Source organism: Sceloporus occidentalis, unplaced genomic scaffold, assembly GCF_023333645.1.
Source record: "Sceloporus occidentalis isolate IW3139 unplaced genomic scaffold, rSceOcc1.0.p SCAF_5, whole genome shotgun sequence".
Taxonomy (NCBI): domain Eukaryota; kingdom Metazoa; phylum Chordata; class Lepidosauria; order Squamata; family Phrynosomatidae; genus Sceloporus; species Sceloporus occidentalis.
Window position 1 is genome coordinate 82,515,148 of NW_028316985.1, and position 16,072 is coordinate 82,531,219.

Consider the following 16,072-nt stretch of genomic DNA (forward strand, 5'->3'; position numbering starts at 1 on the left):
GCATATACTTTTGTTGGCTTTAAATGAAAGTGAGATGCTTGCTTGGATTCTGTCAGTAGTGACAGGATACTGGATAAATATACAGTTGGCCCTCTGTTTTCACAGGGGATCCGTTCCAGACCCCCCCCCCTGCAAAAATGGAGACTCGCGCATATTCAAGCCTTATAGGCTTGAATACAGTACGCACACTGGGCATGTGCTCCATTAAAAATTGCAGAGGTTACGGATTATAGATTATTTTTAGTACTAGTTTGCATCTATCAGCGATTATTACCTCTTTTTCCTTAGATATGATCTAGAATCTGTGGTGCCACAACAGTTCCCATCATTCTGTAGTACTGAGCCATGGGAGTTAAAGTAATATCAAACTGGATTATTTCTGCGATGTGGATGCAGTTTCGTCACGTTCTTCTTTCTGTAGAGGGCTTTTATTTTTATATTTGTTTAAATGTTGGATACATTTAAGAAGTTTTATCTTTAATGATAATACCCCTGTTTAGAAGGAGGTAGCAAATGAAACCTCCATTGCAGCAGTTGGGATTTTGGAAAGATGTCTTGACAGATGTCCTAATAATGACAACAACACAGTAACATTAGGTGTCATGTTGTTTATAATATTTTTTTTAATGTATCAGAGATGTATTTGCAATCTGCAGGCTGTAGAGAGGAGACACAAATTTATTCACACACCATTCTAAGGATTGTGAGCAGAGTTAACAGCTTCCTGTTTTGAACAACAGTGATATAACAGAAATGATATAAGCAGAGATCTGAAGGACATTTTATTACTATATTAAATTTCCACTTTTATTGTATAGTTTACCACTGACACCATTGTATTTTATTCAGTAGTTTTTAGGCTGCAAACGTATAGTAATTTACCTGGGAGGACTCCTAATAGACTTTAGAGTAGACATACTGGACTGCTGCACATGCTGTTTTCTACTGCTTTCACTGCCGCAACTACTGTGTAACACATAACTGTTATTGATGTATTTCCCTGTTTCAGTTTTATATATCCTTTATAATCATGCATTCGCAATCTAAGTGGGCTCTGAATAATTAGTAAACTGTATCTGTTTTCAAACATATTGAAAAACTCAGGCAAGTATTAGCAGTGAGACATCACAATATTTTAAAAACTTATTATTTTACTTTAATGGCCTGTTAATCACATTCACTGCTATTTTGCTTTCATTAGTTTTTTACTTTTTTGGAATGACAAAACTTAAGTTTTGACTGTTTCGAGACAAAATCATGTGTGCCAAATGTTTTTGTTTCAGTCTCAACATATATGTATATGCTTCATTGTTTTCTTAAATGAAGCCTTTCACCAAACCAGTCACGGGAAATTTTCAAACTAGATTAACATAAAATAAATGCAGGCATGTGGCTAGCTATAAAATGAAAGAGGGAACAAACTCTTTGTTCATATAGACACTCTTTACTACTCCTGTGTAAAATGAGAATGGGAAATGAAGGAAAGGGAGACTGTGGAAGAGGGAACTGTGGGACTGGCATGCTAATGAGGATTCTGCTTCATTTAGAAAACTCTTCTTTGTACGTTTTGTCTGATAGCCACTAAATAAATCCTGCAGCCATCATCCAAAGAACCCCTTTAGGTTTGCACAGGAACTCGTATTTATGCATCAGTTTTATTTCTTTGTTCATACAAATAATACTTTATACTGTGTTGGAAGCTGCTTCTGATCCGAAAGTCCTGCAAACTTCAAAACTTGCCCCCAGAAGAGAGGATATATGGACCACACATAATATGGCCTTTTGGATTGGGTCCCAAGTCAACAAAACTGGGTGACTTCAGAGAACTATTCAAATACATATGGTTGAGGTTTTAATCGGTAAAATATTTTCTAATCACCGGAAATATTAACTTAAGCTGAAATGATAGAATATGATAAGCTTTAAATATGCTTCACAATGTGTTGGACTGTGGTTATTAATTACAAGCATCCTTTCACTAGCCCTGTAAACTGAAGGTGAAAAATAATCTATGATTTCAGCCATATGTTATACAGTAATAGAGACTTTAGACTGACAGAGAAGGAGTTGTAAATAAGAAAAAATTGGCTGGCACTCTATAGATTGTAAACCTGTTTAACTTGATGTTTTCCCTAAGGAACCCTTAGAAATATAGTGTATTTTTGTAAAGGTTAAACATTGCTTTATTATACTAGAGCCTCGCAACAGATTGGTAATTAGTCTGCTTTAAATGTGTAGTATTTGCATGTTTGTTCAGATTAAACGGGTTAATTACTGAATATGCAGAAAAAGAGGTGGAATCTTATCTATCATGACACTTTAAATGTAAACTCTTAGCCTGCAATCTTCAAATCGCATAAAACTCAAGGATGGATCTGTTGACTTTTAGATATAATGAGATGAGTCAGAGTTATTTAGTCAGAGTTGTGCCTTTACACACTTTGGGGATGCAGAAAATACACCATAATCTGAGAACTAGGTTAATAACTTTAAAAAAAGTGATCATTATTTTGAAATAGCATAACTTTAAAGGTGGAGAGAATCTAGGCCACCATAATTAAGAAATGTATATGACATCCTTTAAACTATTGTCCCCTTTAAGAATGAAAAAAAAGTTTTCTCATGTTGAACTTTTTAATAGGTTTCAGTTAATTGAGCCATTGCTTTTCCTGGTATCCAAGTATCTCTGTTCACGAAGTAGAGGTGTTCCTGGGGCATGCCTTCTTTAACAATAAATTTGGTACCAGAGGCAGAAATAAAATGGAAAGAACTGGGATAGGTTCCTCCACCACAAAAAAAAAAGAGCAGTTCAACATGTTTCAAACTAACAGTATTGTACATGTGAAATAGAACAACCAGGTCACACAAGCCTTGCATAAGCAGACAAAAACATATGGACATTTCTAGAGACCGCTTGGAGGCTTCCTCCAAAACACATCCAGGGATGACTTTTTATTTCACCAACCTCCACTTTTCTTATGATTTCCACTTTCCAAATTTACAGATCTATGTTATTTTTAAATAACACCTTTGCTCCTTATTTTGCCATTCATTCATGCTCAGTAAAGGAATCTGGAGGCAATTGCTGTTTATCTTTCCTGTTTCAAGGAGGCACACACAGCTATAGTAGAGTTGGCTAGAGCAGAATCCCATTCTTTCCTAGCTCAAGCTTTATTGCACAGTCTGTGGCAGACTTAGTATATACAGTGGAACCTCGCCATACGTGGGGGATCCGTTCCGGATCCCGCCGCGTATGGCGATTTCCGCCTATGCTCGAGCCCCATTGTAAACAATGGGGCTCGTGCACAGCGGCGTGGAGGTGTGCGGGGCGCAACGCATATGCTCAAGGCCACGTATGGCGCGCCCGCCTATGGCGAGGTTCCACTGTATACTCGACTATACGCCAACCTCATGTATAAGTCCAGGGCAGGTCTGGGGACCAAAATTGTGGATTTTTATACGACTCATGGATAAGTCAAGGGTAAAACTTAGGGGGCGTGTAACAAATGTTCTAAATGATGAAGCAAAGGAAAACAATGCCAAAGAATTCCAGCAGACATAACTTTGTACTCATTTAAAGGCTGGATGGATGGGAGAATAGAGAGAGGTCAGTGCTTCCTGGACAAATTACACTCTTTCCTTTCATCAGGGGATGGTTCCCTTTTTAAAAAATGAGGGTTAAAATACAGTATCTACACTGACCCATGGATAAATCAACACAGTTTTTTTGGGTCAATTTGTTGACCTAAATTTCTAGATGTATACATGAGTATATACACTACTCCTGAAGTCTGCCAATCTGTCTTGTGTTTCTCCAGCCTTCCTTTATCATCCTCTCAATGCCAATACTGCTAAAAAAATCCAGTTAGATAGAGGACAAAGAGGAAGATCAGGGTCTAGATGGGTTTAAAAAGCCTTTGTAACAAGGAGCTTCTTTATTACAGGCTTTAAGTGAAGTATGGCTGTAACTGATTGGTTACTCACTTCAGCAGGTGCAGGCAGGCTGTGTACAATGTACACATTCAGCATGGCTTTTTGATGTGTCCTGTTTTAATAGTTGTGGCAATCAATAATTAACATCATAATCCAATTAAGTTACTATTAAGTTAACACACGCTAAAGCGTTTTGTATTATGTAAACAGCAGATGGGCCAAACTAAATAAGAGTGTGATATTAATGTTTTAGATTCAAATCTCACCTCTGCTATTAATTCACTAGATCGTTTTAGGCTGGAAACAGATCATCCCAGATTTTTTTTAGACTGCAGCTCTGAGAAATCCTAGGTAGCATGTCTAATAGTAAGAGATTATGCGAGTTTTAATAGTGGGAAAAAAAATCTGAAAGGCAAATGATTGCCCACCACTACTTTCAGTCACCCACAGGTGGTTTTGTGAGAAAAGAAATCAGAAACCTGTACCAAAAAGATACTTGCTAGATTGTGTGTCTTCCAACATGGGACAAAATTAGTATATAGCTTTATTTCCCAAACCGTGGGCTTGCCATTTGCAGATTTAAGCATCTGTGGATGCAAGCCCCATTGCTCCTAATGGCCACGCATGTTCATGGTCATGGCAGAGTGTGCATACACTGCCATTGAAAACTATTGAACCTGAGGTCCCACATTTTCTTCATCTGTGGTGGGGGGTCCAGAACAGAACCCCTGCAGATACTAAGTGATAAGAAATTGGTTGGCCATTTGCATCCACAGATTTTGCCCACATGGATTAAACCATTAATTGTTTGAAAATATTTTTTAAAATTCCAAAAAGCAAACCTGGATTTTGCTATTTTATATAAGGGATACCAGTATACACACCTTTCTGTCACCAATATCTGCTGCCTGAGGTGACTGCCTTGCTCTACCAGTAAGGCCAGTTTCTTTCCTGTCCTTAAGTCACTTGTCAATTTATGGCAACTCAATGCATTTCATAGGGTTTTCTTAGGCAAGAAATACTCAGAGGTGGTTTGGCCAGTTCCTTCCTCTGAAATATACCCTACAGCCCCAGGTATTCCTTGGCAACTCCATCCAAGTACTAACCAGGCATTACTAACTTGCTTAGCTTTCAATTTCAGAAATATGTCTGGATCCAGAAATGGCATTAAAACTGCAAGCAATTCTGCATTTACTTAGAAAAAATGCACAATTATGACAAAAAAATAACCACAAACTGACATTTAGAACCCAACAGGGTCTGAAATTCACATTGACCTTAGCAATTCTATTGCGGGGAGGAGGTAACTGAGGTGTAGTGGTTTGAGCATTGGATTAGGACTGGAGACCAGGGTTGAGATCCTAACTCATCCACGGCAGGGTGACCAGTGTCCTCTTTTTTCAGGACATGTCCTATATTTCAGCCTTCTGTCCGGGGGGAATTCCAAAAATGCCCTCCACTTTGAGCATGGCTGAGAAGCATGAATATATATTTAATATTAAGTATTTTTAGGGTTTTTTTTTTTGGGGGGGGGTTCATGCCCTACATTTTCCTTTACCATCCTACATTCCTTAGAGCTTTCACTTTTTTTAGGGTTATGACATCTGGTCACCCTGATCCATGGAAACTCATTGGGTGACCTAGGCAAGTCCTCCTTTGTGGTTTTACAGTGGTCTCCAAAACTGTGCCAAGAGATTTTGGACTTCAGCTCCCAGAAGGGTCAGCCATGTTGGCCAGCAGTCTGGGATTCTGGGCACTGAAGTCCAAAATCCCTTAAAGGGCACAATTTGGGGACCACTGGTTTAAATCATGATTGTGTTCTCCATTTTTGACCCTTCGAAGGACCTACATTTTTGTGGTGCCTTGTCCTCCTTTGTGCTTTTAAAGAGATTTTGGACTTCAGCTCTCAGAAGCCTCAGCCATGTTGGCCAATAGTCTGGGATTCTGGAAGCTGAAGTCCAAAATTCCTTAAAGGGTATTATTATTATTATTATTATTATTATTATTATTATTATTAATTGTGTTTATACCCCATTCTTTGGAAATGCTCTCAGAGCGTTTATTGTTAATAGACATGCATTTAAAAAGAAAAACACCACATAAAATAGCCAGCAAGAAGGCCTTGAGGATGTGAGGGTGGCTGTTAAAAGAGTTATGTTAAGTTGAAGACTTTCATGGCTGGCATCCATAGTTTTTTTTCTGGGTTTTTCAGGCTCTGTGGCCATGTTCTAGAAGAGTTTATTCCTGACATTTCGCCAACAGCGCAGCAAAAAACCCCACAAAACCTATAGTTCCTCATGTCTATATGTCCATAATGCATCTTTCTCCTTCACTTTCCCCATGTCTATCTCTATATATATCTAATACATCTTATTCCCTCACTTTACTCATGTCTAAATGTCTGCAATGCATCGTTCTCCTTCACTTTCCTCATGTCTATATATCTATATATAATGCATCTTTCTCCCTCACTTTCATGTCTTGTATCCTTCTCCCTCACTTTCCTCATGTCTGTATCTATATATATAATGCATCTTTCTCCTTCACTTTCCTCATATCTATATATCTATATATAATGCATCTTTCTCCCTCACTTTCATGTCTATATAATGTATCCTTCTCACTCACTTTCCTCATGTCTATATCTATATATCTATATACAGTGCATCCTTCTCCCTCACTTTCCTGTCTGTATCTATATATATAATGCATCTTTCTCCTTCACTTTCCTCATATCTATATATAATGCATCCTCATGTCTATATCTATATATCTATATATAATGCATCCTTCTCCCTCCTCACTTTCCTCATGTCTGCATCTATATATATAATGCATCTTTCTCCTTCACTTTCCTCATATCTATATATCTATATATAATGCATCCTTCTCCCTCACTTTCCTCCTGTCTATATCTATATATCTATATACAGTGCATCCTTCTCCCTCACTTTCCTGTCCGTATCTATATATATAATGCATCTTTCTCCTTCACTTTCCTCATATCTATATATAATGCATCCTCATGTCTATATCTATAGATCTATATATAATGCATCCTTCTCTCTCCTCACTTTCCTAATGTCTGTATCTATATATATAATGCATCTTTCTCCTTCACTTTCCTCATATCTATATATCTATATATAACGCATCCTTCTCCCTCGCTTTCCTCCTGTCTATATGTCCATAATGTATCTTCTCCCTGGGCGCCCTCTATAGATCTTCATATCTATAATGCATTCTCTCCCTCACCTTCCTCTGATATGTATGTGTATATATCCATATATCTATATCTATCTATAGATATCTACACCTATATAGCTATAATACACCTTCTCCCTGGGCCCCTCCTCTCTGCCTCTTCCCAGCTGCTGGCAAAAGGTCAGGAATAAACTCTTCCAGAACATGGCCACAGAGCCTGAAAACCCCACAAAACAACAACAACCACCACCACCACACTATTATAGTTCTGTGGAAGTTGTTAGAGGCTACTAGAGGAAGGCGGCCATTTTGCCTAGGCCCTCCTCCTCCTCCTCTCGGGGGTTGCCTAGCAACCGCCTCCCCTGGTGCTCAGGCCTTCCCAGGGGCGGGCTGCGCATGCGCGGAGGGTGAACGGGGCGGCTCCTATTCGCCGCCCGGCGTCGCTCTCTGCTGCTGCTGCTTCTCTGGCAGTCGCAGCAGCAGCAGCAGTCGCCCAGGAAGAGCGGCGCGTGTGGCGGCAGCCGAGGAGGAGGATGACCTCCCGGAAAGGTACCGTTGGGCGGCCCTCAGAGGAGGAGACCGAGGAGGAGGGTGGGTTTCTGGGGCTGGCTGTGGTGGTGCTTCCCCGGGAAGCGTCAGGCTCGGAGGGGACACTTCCATTGCCTTCCCTTCCGCCCACGGTCCCTTCCTCTCTCTCTCTCTCTCTCTCTGCACAGTGCTGGCCCTGCAGGCCCGGAGGCGCCGAGCCAAGCACCTGGCGGCCCCCGGCACCAAGAAGGAGAAGCCCCCGCCGCCGGCGCAGCCCCAGAAAAAGTGAGTCGGAGTTCTCCCGGAGGGAGCCCCCTTCCTCCTCCTCCTCTCCCTCTCTCTCTCTCTCTCTCTCCAGAGCTATAGGCCCCTAGTGCCTCTGCTCCCTCCCTCGGCCTCACACAGGTATCTAAGGCATCCTTCTCCCGCACTCTCCTCGTGTCTGTATCTCCATGATGTGCCTTCTCCCTAGGCTCCCTCTGCAGGTCTCTATGGCTGGAATGCCTCCTCTCCCTCACTTTCCTCTCCGGTGTCTGTGTTTGCGTCTATATACACACGCACACCTATATATACATCTATATAATGCATCTTCTCCTTCACTTTCCTCATATAACGTATCTTCTCCCTGGGCGCCCCCTATAGATCTATATAGCTGTAATGCGTTCTCTCCCTCACCTTCCTCCTGTATGTTTGTGTGTGTATATATATATATAGAGAGAGAGAGAGAGAGAGACAGAGAGACACCTATATACAGCTATATATCTATAATGCATCTTCTCCCTCACTTTTCTCATATCTATACATCTATAAGTCCATAATGTATCTTCTCCCTGGGTGCCCTATATAGATCTATCTATCTATCTGTAATTCATTTTCTCCCCCACCTTCCTCTCATATATATATATGTGTGTGTGTATATGTATATATCTATAATACATCTTCTCCATGAGCACCCAGCTTCCTTCCCTCTCCCTCACCTTCTTCTCTCATATATATATACACACACACACACACACACACATATATATATATATATATATATATCAGCAATGGGTCTTCTTGTGGAGCAGCTTTCTTCTCTTTCCCTCACCTTCCACATACACATCTATATATATAATGCATTCTCTTCCTTACCTTCCTCATGTCACTAATGGATCTTCTCCTGGAGCAGCTTCCTTCTCTCTCCGTCACCTTTCTCTCATATGTATAGATGTGTATACCTGTATACATCTATATAACTATAATACAACTTCTCCCTCAGCTTCCTCTCTCCCTCACCTTCCATATATATATATATGTATGTATGTATGTATACACATACACCTATATATATGTGTGTGTGTGTGTATCTGTAATGCATGTTCTGCCTGAGCACCCCCCCCCCTTTCATTCTCTCTCTCTGTCACCTTTCTCATCTATATTTATATATACATTATCACTAATACATCTTCTCCTGGAGCTGCTTCCTTCTCTCTCCCTCACCATCCTCTGATATACCTATATACATCTGTATGTCTATAATACATCTTCTCCCTGAGCACCCAGCTTTCTTCCCTCTCCCTCATCTTCCTCTCTCTCTCTCTCTCTCACACACACACACACACATATATATATATATATATATCACACATGGATCTTCTGGAGCTGCTTCCTTCTATCTCCCTCACCATCCTCTGATATACCTATATACATCTGTATCTTCTCCCTGAGCTTCCTCTCTCCCTCACCTTCCATATATATACATAAAGCATCTTCTCCCTGAGCATCCGACTTCTTTCCCTCTCTCTCTCTCACCTTTCTCACCTATATCTATATCTATATATACAACATCACTAATGCATCTTCTCCTGGAGCTCCTTCCTGCTCTCTCCTTCACCTTCCTCACACAAATGCACACACATCTGGATATATATCTATAATGCGTCTTCTCAAGTGCTTGATTTCCGTCTCTCCCTCTCTCACCTTCCTCATACATCTGTCTATATACTGTATATCCAGGGTGACCAGATGTCCTAACCACAAAGAAGGACAAGTCACTAAAATTAGGACATTCAATAAAAAATGTAGGAATGACCAAACAAAAGCTGTTAACACTGATATAAATGTAAATCCGTGCTTCTTAATCATGCTCAAAATAGACGACATTTTGACATTCATCCTGGACAGAAGGCTGAAATGTAAGGCACATCCTGAAACAGGAGGACGTTTGGCACCCTGTTTGTATCTCACTAGTGCAAGGTGACTAGATGTCCTCCTTTTCCAGGACATGTCCTAAGTTTCACCTTTCTGTCGAGGAGGAGTTTCAAAATGTCCATTTTGAGCATGGCTAGGAAGCATGAATTGATACTTACACAAGTGTTTCTAGCCTTTATTTGAGGATGGTCTACATTTCACTTGAATGTCCTACATTTTGTGGTACCTTGTCCTCCTTTGCAGTTAGGATATCTGGTCACCCTGCACTAGTGCATTTTCTCCTCAACTTTCCTTCCCTTCCCTGGCACTGTGAGCCTTCTGGTGTCGCAGACGCACCAGCTGGTGTCTTTTCCTCCTCCCCCTCCAGCAAATCCTTTCTGCCGCCTTGTTGGTGTGTTATTTTCTCTCACAGGCAGAAAAACCCCCACTGCTGGTGTTTTGCTTCCCCCTCCCCTTTCCTAGGGTGACCAGATGTCCTAATTGCGAAGAACATGGCACTGCAAAATGTAGGACATCGAAGAAAAATGGAGGACGTGGCCACATTAAAGCTGAAAATACTGATAGAAATATAAATTCATGCTCTTTACTCATGCTCAAAATGGAGGACATTTTAAACTTCCTCTTAGACAGAAGGGTTAAATGTAGGACAGGCCCTGGAAAAAGAAGGCAGCTGGTCACCCTGCCCTTTCCTTGCATGCTTTTCACCCAGGTGTAAGTGTTCTACAACATAAGGATTTCTGGAACACTGCCCTCCCCTATCCATCCATATATTTCTGGAGTTTCTCCATAACCATCTGCTGATGCTCGGCATGTACACATGTGCATTTCCATCCCCTGCCAGCCGCTTTACCCATGTGGCTCCCCCTTCTTTGCTGTCCTCATTGGTGGTGATGATGCTTATGCCATAAGTGCCAGGCTTATATAGCCTGCTGTGAGGCTCAGGGTAGTTAAAGCACTTCCTCATTTCAGTCTGAAAACAACTCTTATGAACTAGGTCACTGTTCTTATGGGGAAAGAAGATGGAGCAAGAATGACCTCTCTCTCAAAGAAGGTTGTTGTGTTTGAGACTTCCCAGTTTTCAAGCCCAGCTTTGTATATGTTCGCATTATTTCAGTGTATAATTTGTAATGTAAAATGGCATACCTTGGCTCAGAAATGTTTATATGCCTTTTGAAGGGGATGAGCGTGCTTTAAGTTGTATTGGTTACAGAATATTTTTATGCTGTTGTCTCTTCTGTTGGTCCCCTGTTGCCACATCCTATATTGATTGGTGCCATTCTGTGTACACAATGAAACCAGTTTAATTACATATTTATTTCATTATTTGGATAGATTTCCATATTGTTATTCCCACCAACTGTCTGGGGTGTAGTTTAATGATTTGTACTATTTCAGATTTTAAGGCAGGCTTCGGTGACTGGCGGGTGAACTGTTCTTTCTGTGGGCAGATGGGTTTTAGCCTGGTCTTCTCTCTGACGTGTTAGTTTTCTCTGTGATAATATCTTGTTTATTTCTCATACTGTAACAGGAGCCCTGCCTTGCAGATTGTAGTGCAGACACAGTCTGTCATCTTAATGACAGCGAAGCCATATAGTTTGTTCCCTAGGATTATTCCTAAAGTTGATATTGGGAACTCATCTTTGAAGCCTTGGCGTCGCACTTGTGTCATATCTCATATGCTGTTCATCATGTATCTGAAACCACAGAGAGAGGCCATCTGGAGTTCAGTGTGACTTATATGTGAAAGGCACAAACTGTGTTTCTCCTTTCCATCTCAGTTCAAGTAGGCTGTAGAAGTTTTGAATTGACAGCTGGAACCAGCAATCAATTGGATAAGGGTGAACAGAATCCACAAAGGACAGAGGTGTTCTTGGTCAGTATGGCTTTTGGAGGAAAAGAAATTAACCTCTGTTGGATTAGTTTCCATTCTCTTTAAAGAGCTGTGTTCATAGCTGGGGCTTCTTCTGGATCCTATCTTGAATGTGGGTGCCTAAATCTTGGTGGTTACCAGGAGCACATCTATTCAGCTAAGATCACCAACTGCACCCAGTCTTAAATGTATTTGATCTGGTCATGGGTGAACACATGCTCAAACTGCATGTCATATAAATAAACTACATCAGTTATTTTGCCATAGGTGTGCCTATTAAAAATGTTCAGAAACTCTAGCTGTCTCATAATGCTGCAGCCAAAACATTGATGAGAGCTGGTTATAAGGAGATAGTTATTGCTATACAACTTGTGGGCCTGCAAGTGTTGTATTGGTAACTCGCAGCAACTGTGGTTAACATAACCAATGTTAGTTTTATTCTTGACAACAACTGGAGGGCCATAAATTGTCCTTTACTATAAATGAAGTTTACTGATTAATGAATCACTTCTGGGCACAGTTCAGAGTGCTGGATATGGCCTACAAAGTCCTATGTCATTTGAGACCAGATTACCTGAAGGGTCACCTTCTCCTGAATGAGCCTGCCTGACCCCTGAGATATTTTGAAGAGGACATTCACTCAGTTGTTGTCAGTTTTTGAAGTGCTTCTGACATGAACATTAGTGGCCCTTTCTGTAGATATATCTCAGGTTTAGAACTCTTTTCACATGAAAGATTTGCTTGGCTCCCTCTGTGGCTGTATCCACACTGCAGAAATAATGCAATTTGACACCACTTCAACTGCCGTGGCTCAGTGCTGTATAATTATAGGAATTGTAGTTTGTTGTGGCACCAGAGCTCTCTGACAGAGAAGGCTAAATGTATCACAAAATTACAATTCCCAGAGTTCCATAGCATTGAGCCATGACTGTTAAAGGTGCCAGACTGCATTGTTTCTGCAGAATGCATGTAGCTAGAATAATGTTTTTATTACCAAGCAGACTTTTTAAAAATATAAATAAGCCTTTGGTCTATTAAATTAATTACTAGCTATATTATTAATTGTCAGAATCTTACTTTATGGGGCTTTAAAACTTTATGGGGCTTTTAAAAAAATCTACTTTATGTGTTGTGTCTGTTTAGTGCTCTCCTACTGTACTATTTATTATGGCAGTAGAAAGTATTCCACAAATGTTGCTTCAGCAGCTATCTTTCTACTGTCTTTCCTGTGGAAAAACGTTTTCCCTTGTTGATGGTATGTTGGATGTAGATGAGCCCATTGACATAATCCCTCTTCTTAGCCTCTCTTGCATGGAGAGTTAACTTTCTGTTTACCTCAGCTGACCTGCAAATGTATTTATCATGTTTGCCCAATCACAATGAAATAAGAATGTCAGTCACATCTTCCAATTGCACTATTGCATGAGATAGTAGTCTGCCTAAAAGGTAGACAACCTGTCATCTGCATACAGCCCTCAACAGCTCTCCCTCTGTCCTTAGAAACTTTGCCCTCTCTCATGTTCAACTGATAAAATCTATCAGGTGGGCATCATAGAAAACAGTGCTTTTCTCAGGAGAGCTCTTCTATGAGTCAAGGGGAAGCAGAGTTGGGGATGGCAATTTAATATGTCTCCCATTATTTTTCTAGGGCAAAGTACTATGTTGGTTGCTCTAGGGAGTTGGTCCACCCTTGTTGTAAATACTGCAGTGGGAGAGTAGCTGGTTGGACTCTCTGCAACAACCACCTGTTTGATGTCTCACTTGGAGTGGGTCCTTAGAGCAAGACAGAGGGCACTTACGTAAGTTCTCTGGGCAGGCAAATTCTCTGCAGAGTCAAGCTGGTTGCAGCACAGGCAGTCTCCAGGGCCACCTTGGACAGAGGAGGAGCCCCTCCACACTGTCACCGATTCTTTTCTGCAGAGGGGCAAAGCCTTTAGAATCTCTGGGGAAGGAATTGTTTTGGCTTTAGCCCCTGCTGATCTCAGTATAGCCTAGATTGGTACAAGCATGGAGGTATTAACTTCTCTCTCTAATAATGCCAAAGTAGCTAACTGTGCTTCTCTGAGTGTGGATGTCTGTGAATACATATGACGGTGTGTGTGTTTGTTCACTTGTACATATATGTGTGTTTTGTGTGTCTCAGCCCCTACTGCATGTGGCCATTTAGGGGTGGACAACCTTTTTGCCCTGCTCTAGTTACTTTCTTCACCTGTTTTCTCATGCTTATTGTATACATTCTACTAGGGAATATTTCTACACTTGCATTCTGTAAAGGTAAAGTTAGTCCCTTGACATGAATATCTAGTCGTAACCGACTAGGGGTGGTGCTCATCTTTGTTACTAAGCCGAAGAGCTAACGTTGTGTGAGGACTACTCTCTTGGTTGTGTGGCCAGTATGACTGCACCGAATGCTGCTATCTTCCCAACAAAGTACTACCTATTTATCAACTTGTATTCACATGCTTTCAAATTGCTAGGTTGGCAGAAGCTGGGACTAGTGATGGGAGCTACCCCATCATGCAACATTTGGGCCTCAATCTGCCAACCTTTTAATCTTCCGGTTGTCAGAATTGTCGTCTTAACCACTAAGCCACCACATCCTGCATCTTCACCTTAAAAGCCCATTATTGTTCTCATGTAAATAATTTTCATATATTCTAAAAATATTTTGGGATTTGCCTCCCCCCAATATATCACAGAACTGCTCCCATATGCCCCATTTCCTTTGGGAGCGCCTCTCAGGTTATATTATCTTGTGTTTTTGTTCTGTGAGAGTAGGGAAAAGACTTGAACCTTGAGTGTTCTTGTTGTTGGGCTCTAAATCCCATCAGTTCTAGCTGGCATGGCCAGTTATGAAGGGGCATGGGAAGTGTAGTCAGGTAACATCAGTGGGGTGGGCAGAGGTTTCCCAGCCCTATCTTGCTGGATACCTTCTATATATTAACCAGAGGTAGGTAAGCTTCATATGGGTAGCCTCTCTTTTTCAGGAAGGAGTCATTGTTCTAACTTAGATATGTACAGGATGATTAAAAAAGAATGGTGCAAAACCAAATAAGAATAGTTTTATTTTTGCAACATTCTTTTTGAATCACTGTGGCTGAAATCTATCCCAGCTTCCCTCCTCTTCCCACTGCAGCGGCACAGGAGTGCTGCCACCAAGCCCTTTTGTGTATATTTAATCTCTCTCAGGTTCCAGAGGATATAAGGGCTCAAAGCCCCCCCCCTTTCATGGTTATTGAGAATCCAAAATAATACCTATTTGGTTCCTGACAGTTCTGGTTATGGAGATGTGTAACCAGAGCTTTCCCTTCACACTCCCTTAAGAAATCAAACAGGCATTTAGAAAGCGAACTCTTTAATTTAAAAAAAGAGGAAAATCATATAGTAAAAGGTATCTGTAGTTGCAACATGAAAGTTCAAATGGCTTAAAACACAGGTTTTTCAATTACCTTTCCCCCTCATTGCAAAAAACAAAAAAACAAAACCCCGAACAATAACTAAACAAAAACAGGTTTAACAGGTTGATATTCCTTCCCCCTCCCCTCCGCTCTCAAACTCCACCTGTTGTCCAATCCCTTTTCCAAAGAACTAGGAACCTATCCATCTATCTAGGATGGTCCCTGGCTTCCTAAGACATTTCTCAGGATTTCTTCTCTTGCTCAGACCAGAGCAGTCAGTCCTTGTTTACACAACTGGTTTCTCTCTCTCCAAAGGCCAGCATAAACCACCTCCCCTGAATTAACTCTTCCTGAAGTCTTTCAGGGTCATTACAATCACTCTTTTGTTGATTATAGTTCTCCACCTGCTTTTTGCAAATCAGAATGTAGACAGATATATTTCTTTGCTTTCACTGTAAGCATGTCTTAATGGGCAAATTCTGCTGAATGAATGAATGGCTGGTTTCTTATCTTTTCTACTATTTTGTTCATTAATTTGTTATTGTTTCTTCAGATGTTGCAGTAGACTTCTGGGTTCTATTGGGTGGTAGTTAATGAAATACTGTTGTTTTTTTTTAGAATAGAGACTCCCTATTTCATTTCCCTTTTTGCTACTGTTTTAGTCTGTATATTGAATCACGGACACTCCATATATATACTGGGCTTTTCCCTTTGAGTTGGCATCCTACTACACAACCCAGTACTGTATTGGAATGCCACCTCTGAATTCCCATTCTTAATGCTCTAGCTGTGGTTTCTAAAATACTATTTTTATAATTTATAAGTAGGATAACCACACACCCCATTATTCTAGCACTGATATTGTGAAATTAGTATACTGGGGGAAAGCCTTGTTTTAAAACATACAATCTTTTGAAAAAGCAAACCTAGGTTTGTTCAGAAAAAA

At 40.8% G+C, this 16,072-nt stretch overlaps 1 protein-coding gene across 5 annotated transcripts in view; it reads left to right on the forward strand.

Annotated features, from left to right (window-relative positions):
- Positions 1-7,630: 7,630 nt before the first annotated feature.
- The window catches only part of SRPK2 (SRSF protein kinase 2), a 124,256-nt gene continuing 115,814 nt past the window's right edge, over positions 7,631-16,072 (forward strand). For 3 of the 5 annotated variants that reach the window (XM_089524550.1, XM_089524552.1, XM_089524553.1), the window contains exons 1-2: positions 7,631-7,686; positions 7,854-7,950. In XM_089524550.1, coding sequence (XP_089380676.1) covers positions 7,671-7,686; positions 7,854-7,950 — 113 coding nt within the window. In that variant the 5' untranslated portion in view covers positions 7,631-7,670. Of the gene's footprint in view, positions 7,687-7,853; positions 7,951-16,072 lie in introns of those variants that run through there. The other 2 variants (XM_089524554.1, XM_089524555.1) reach the window with 1 other exon arrangement.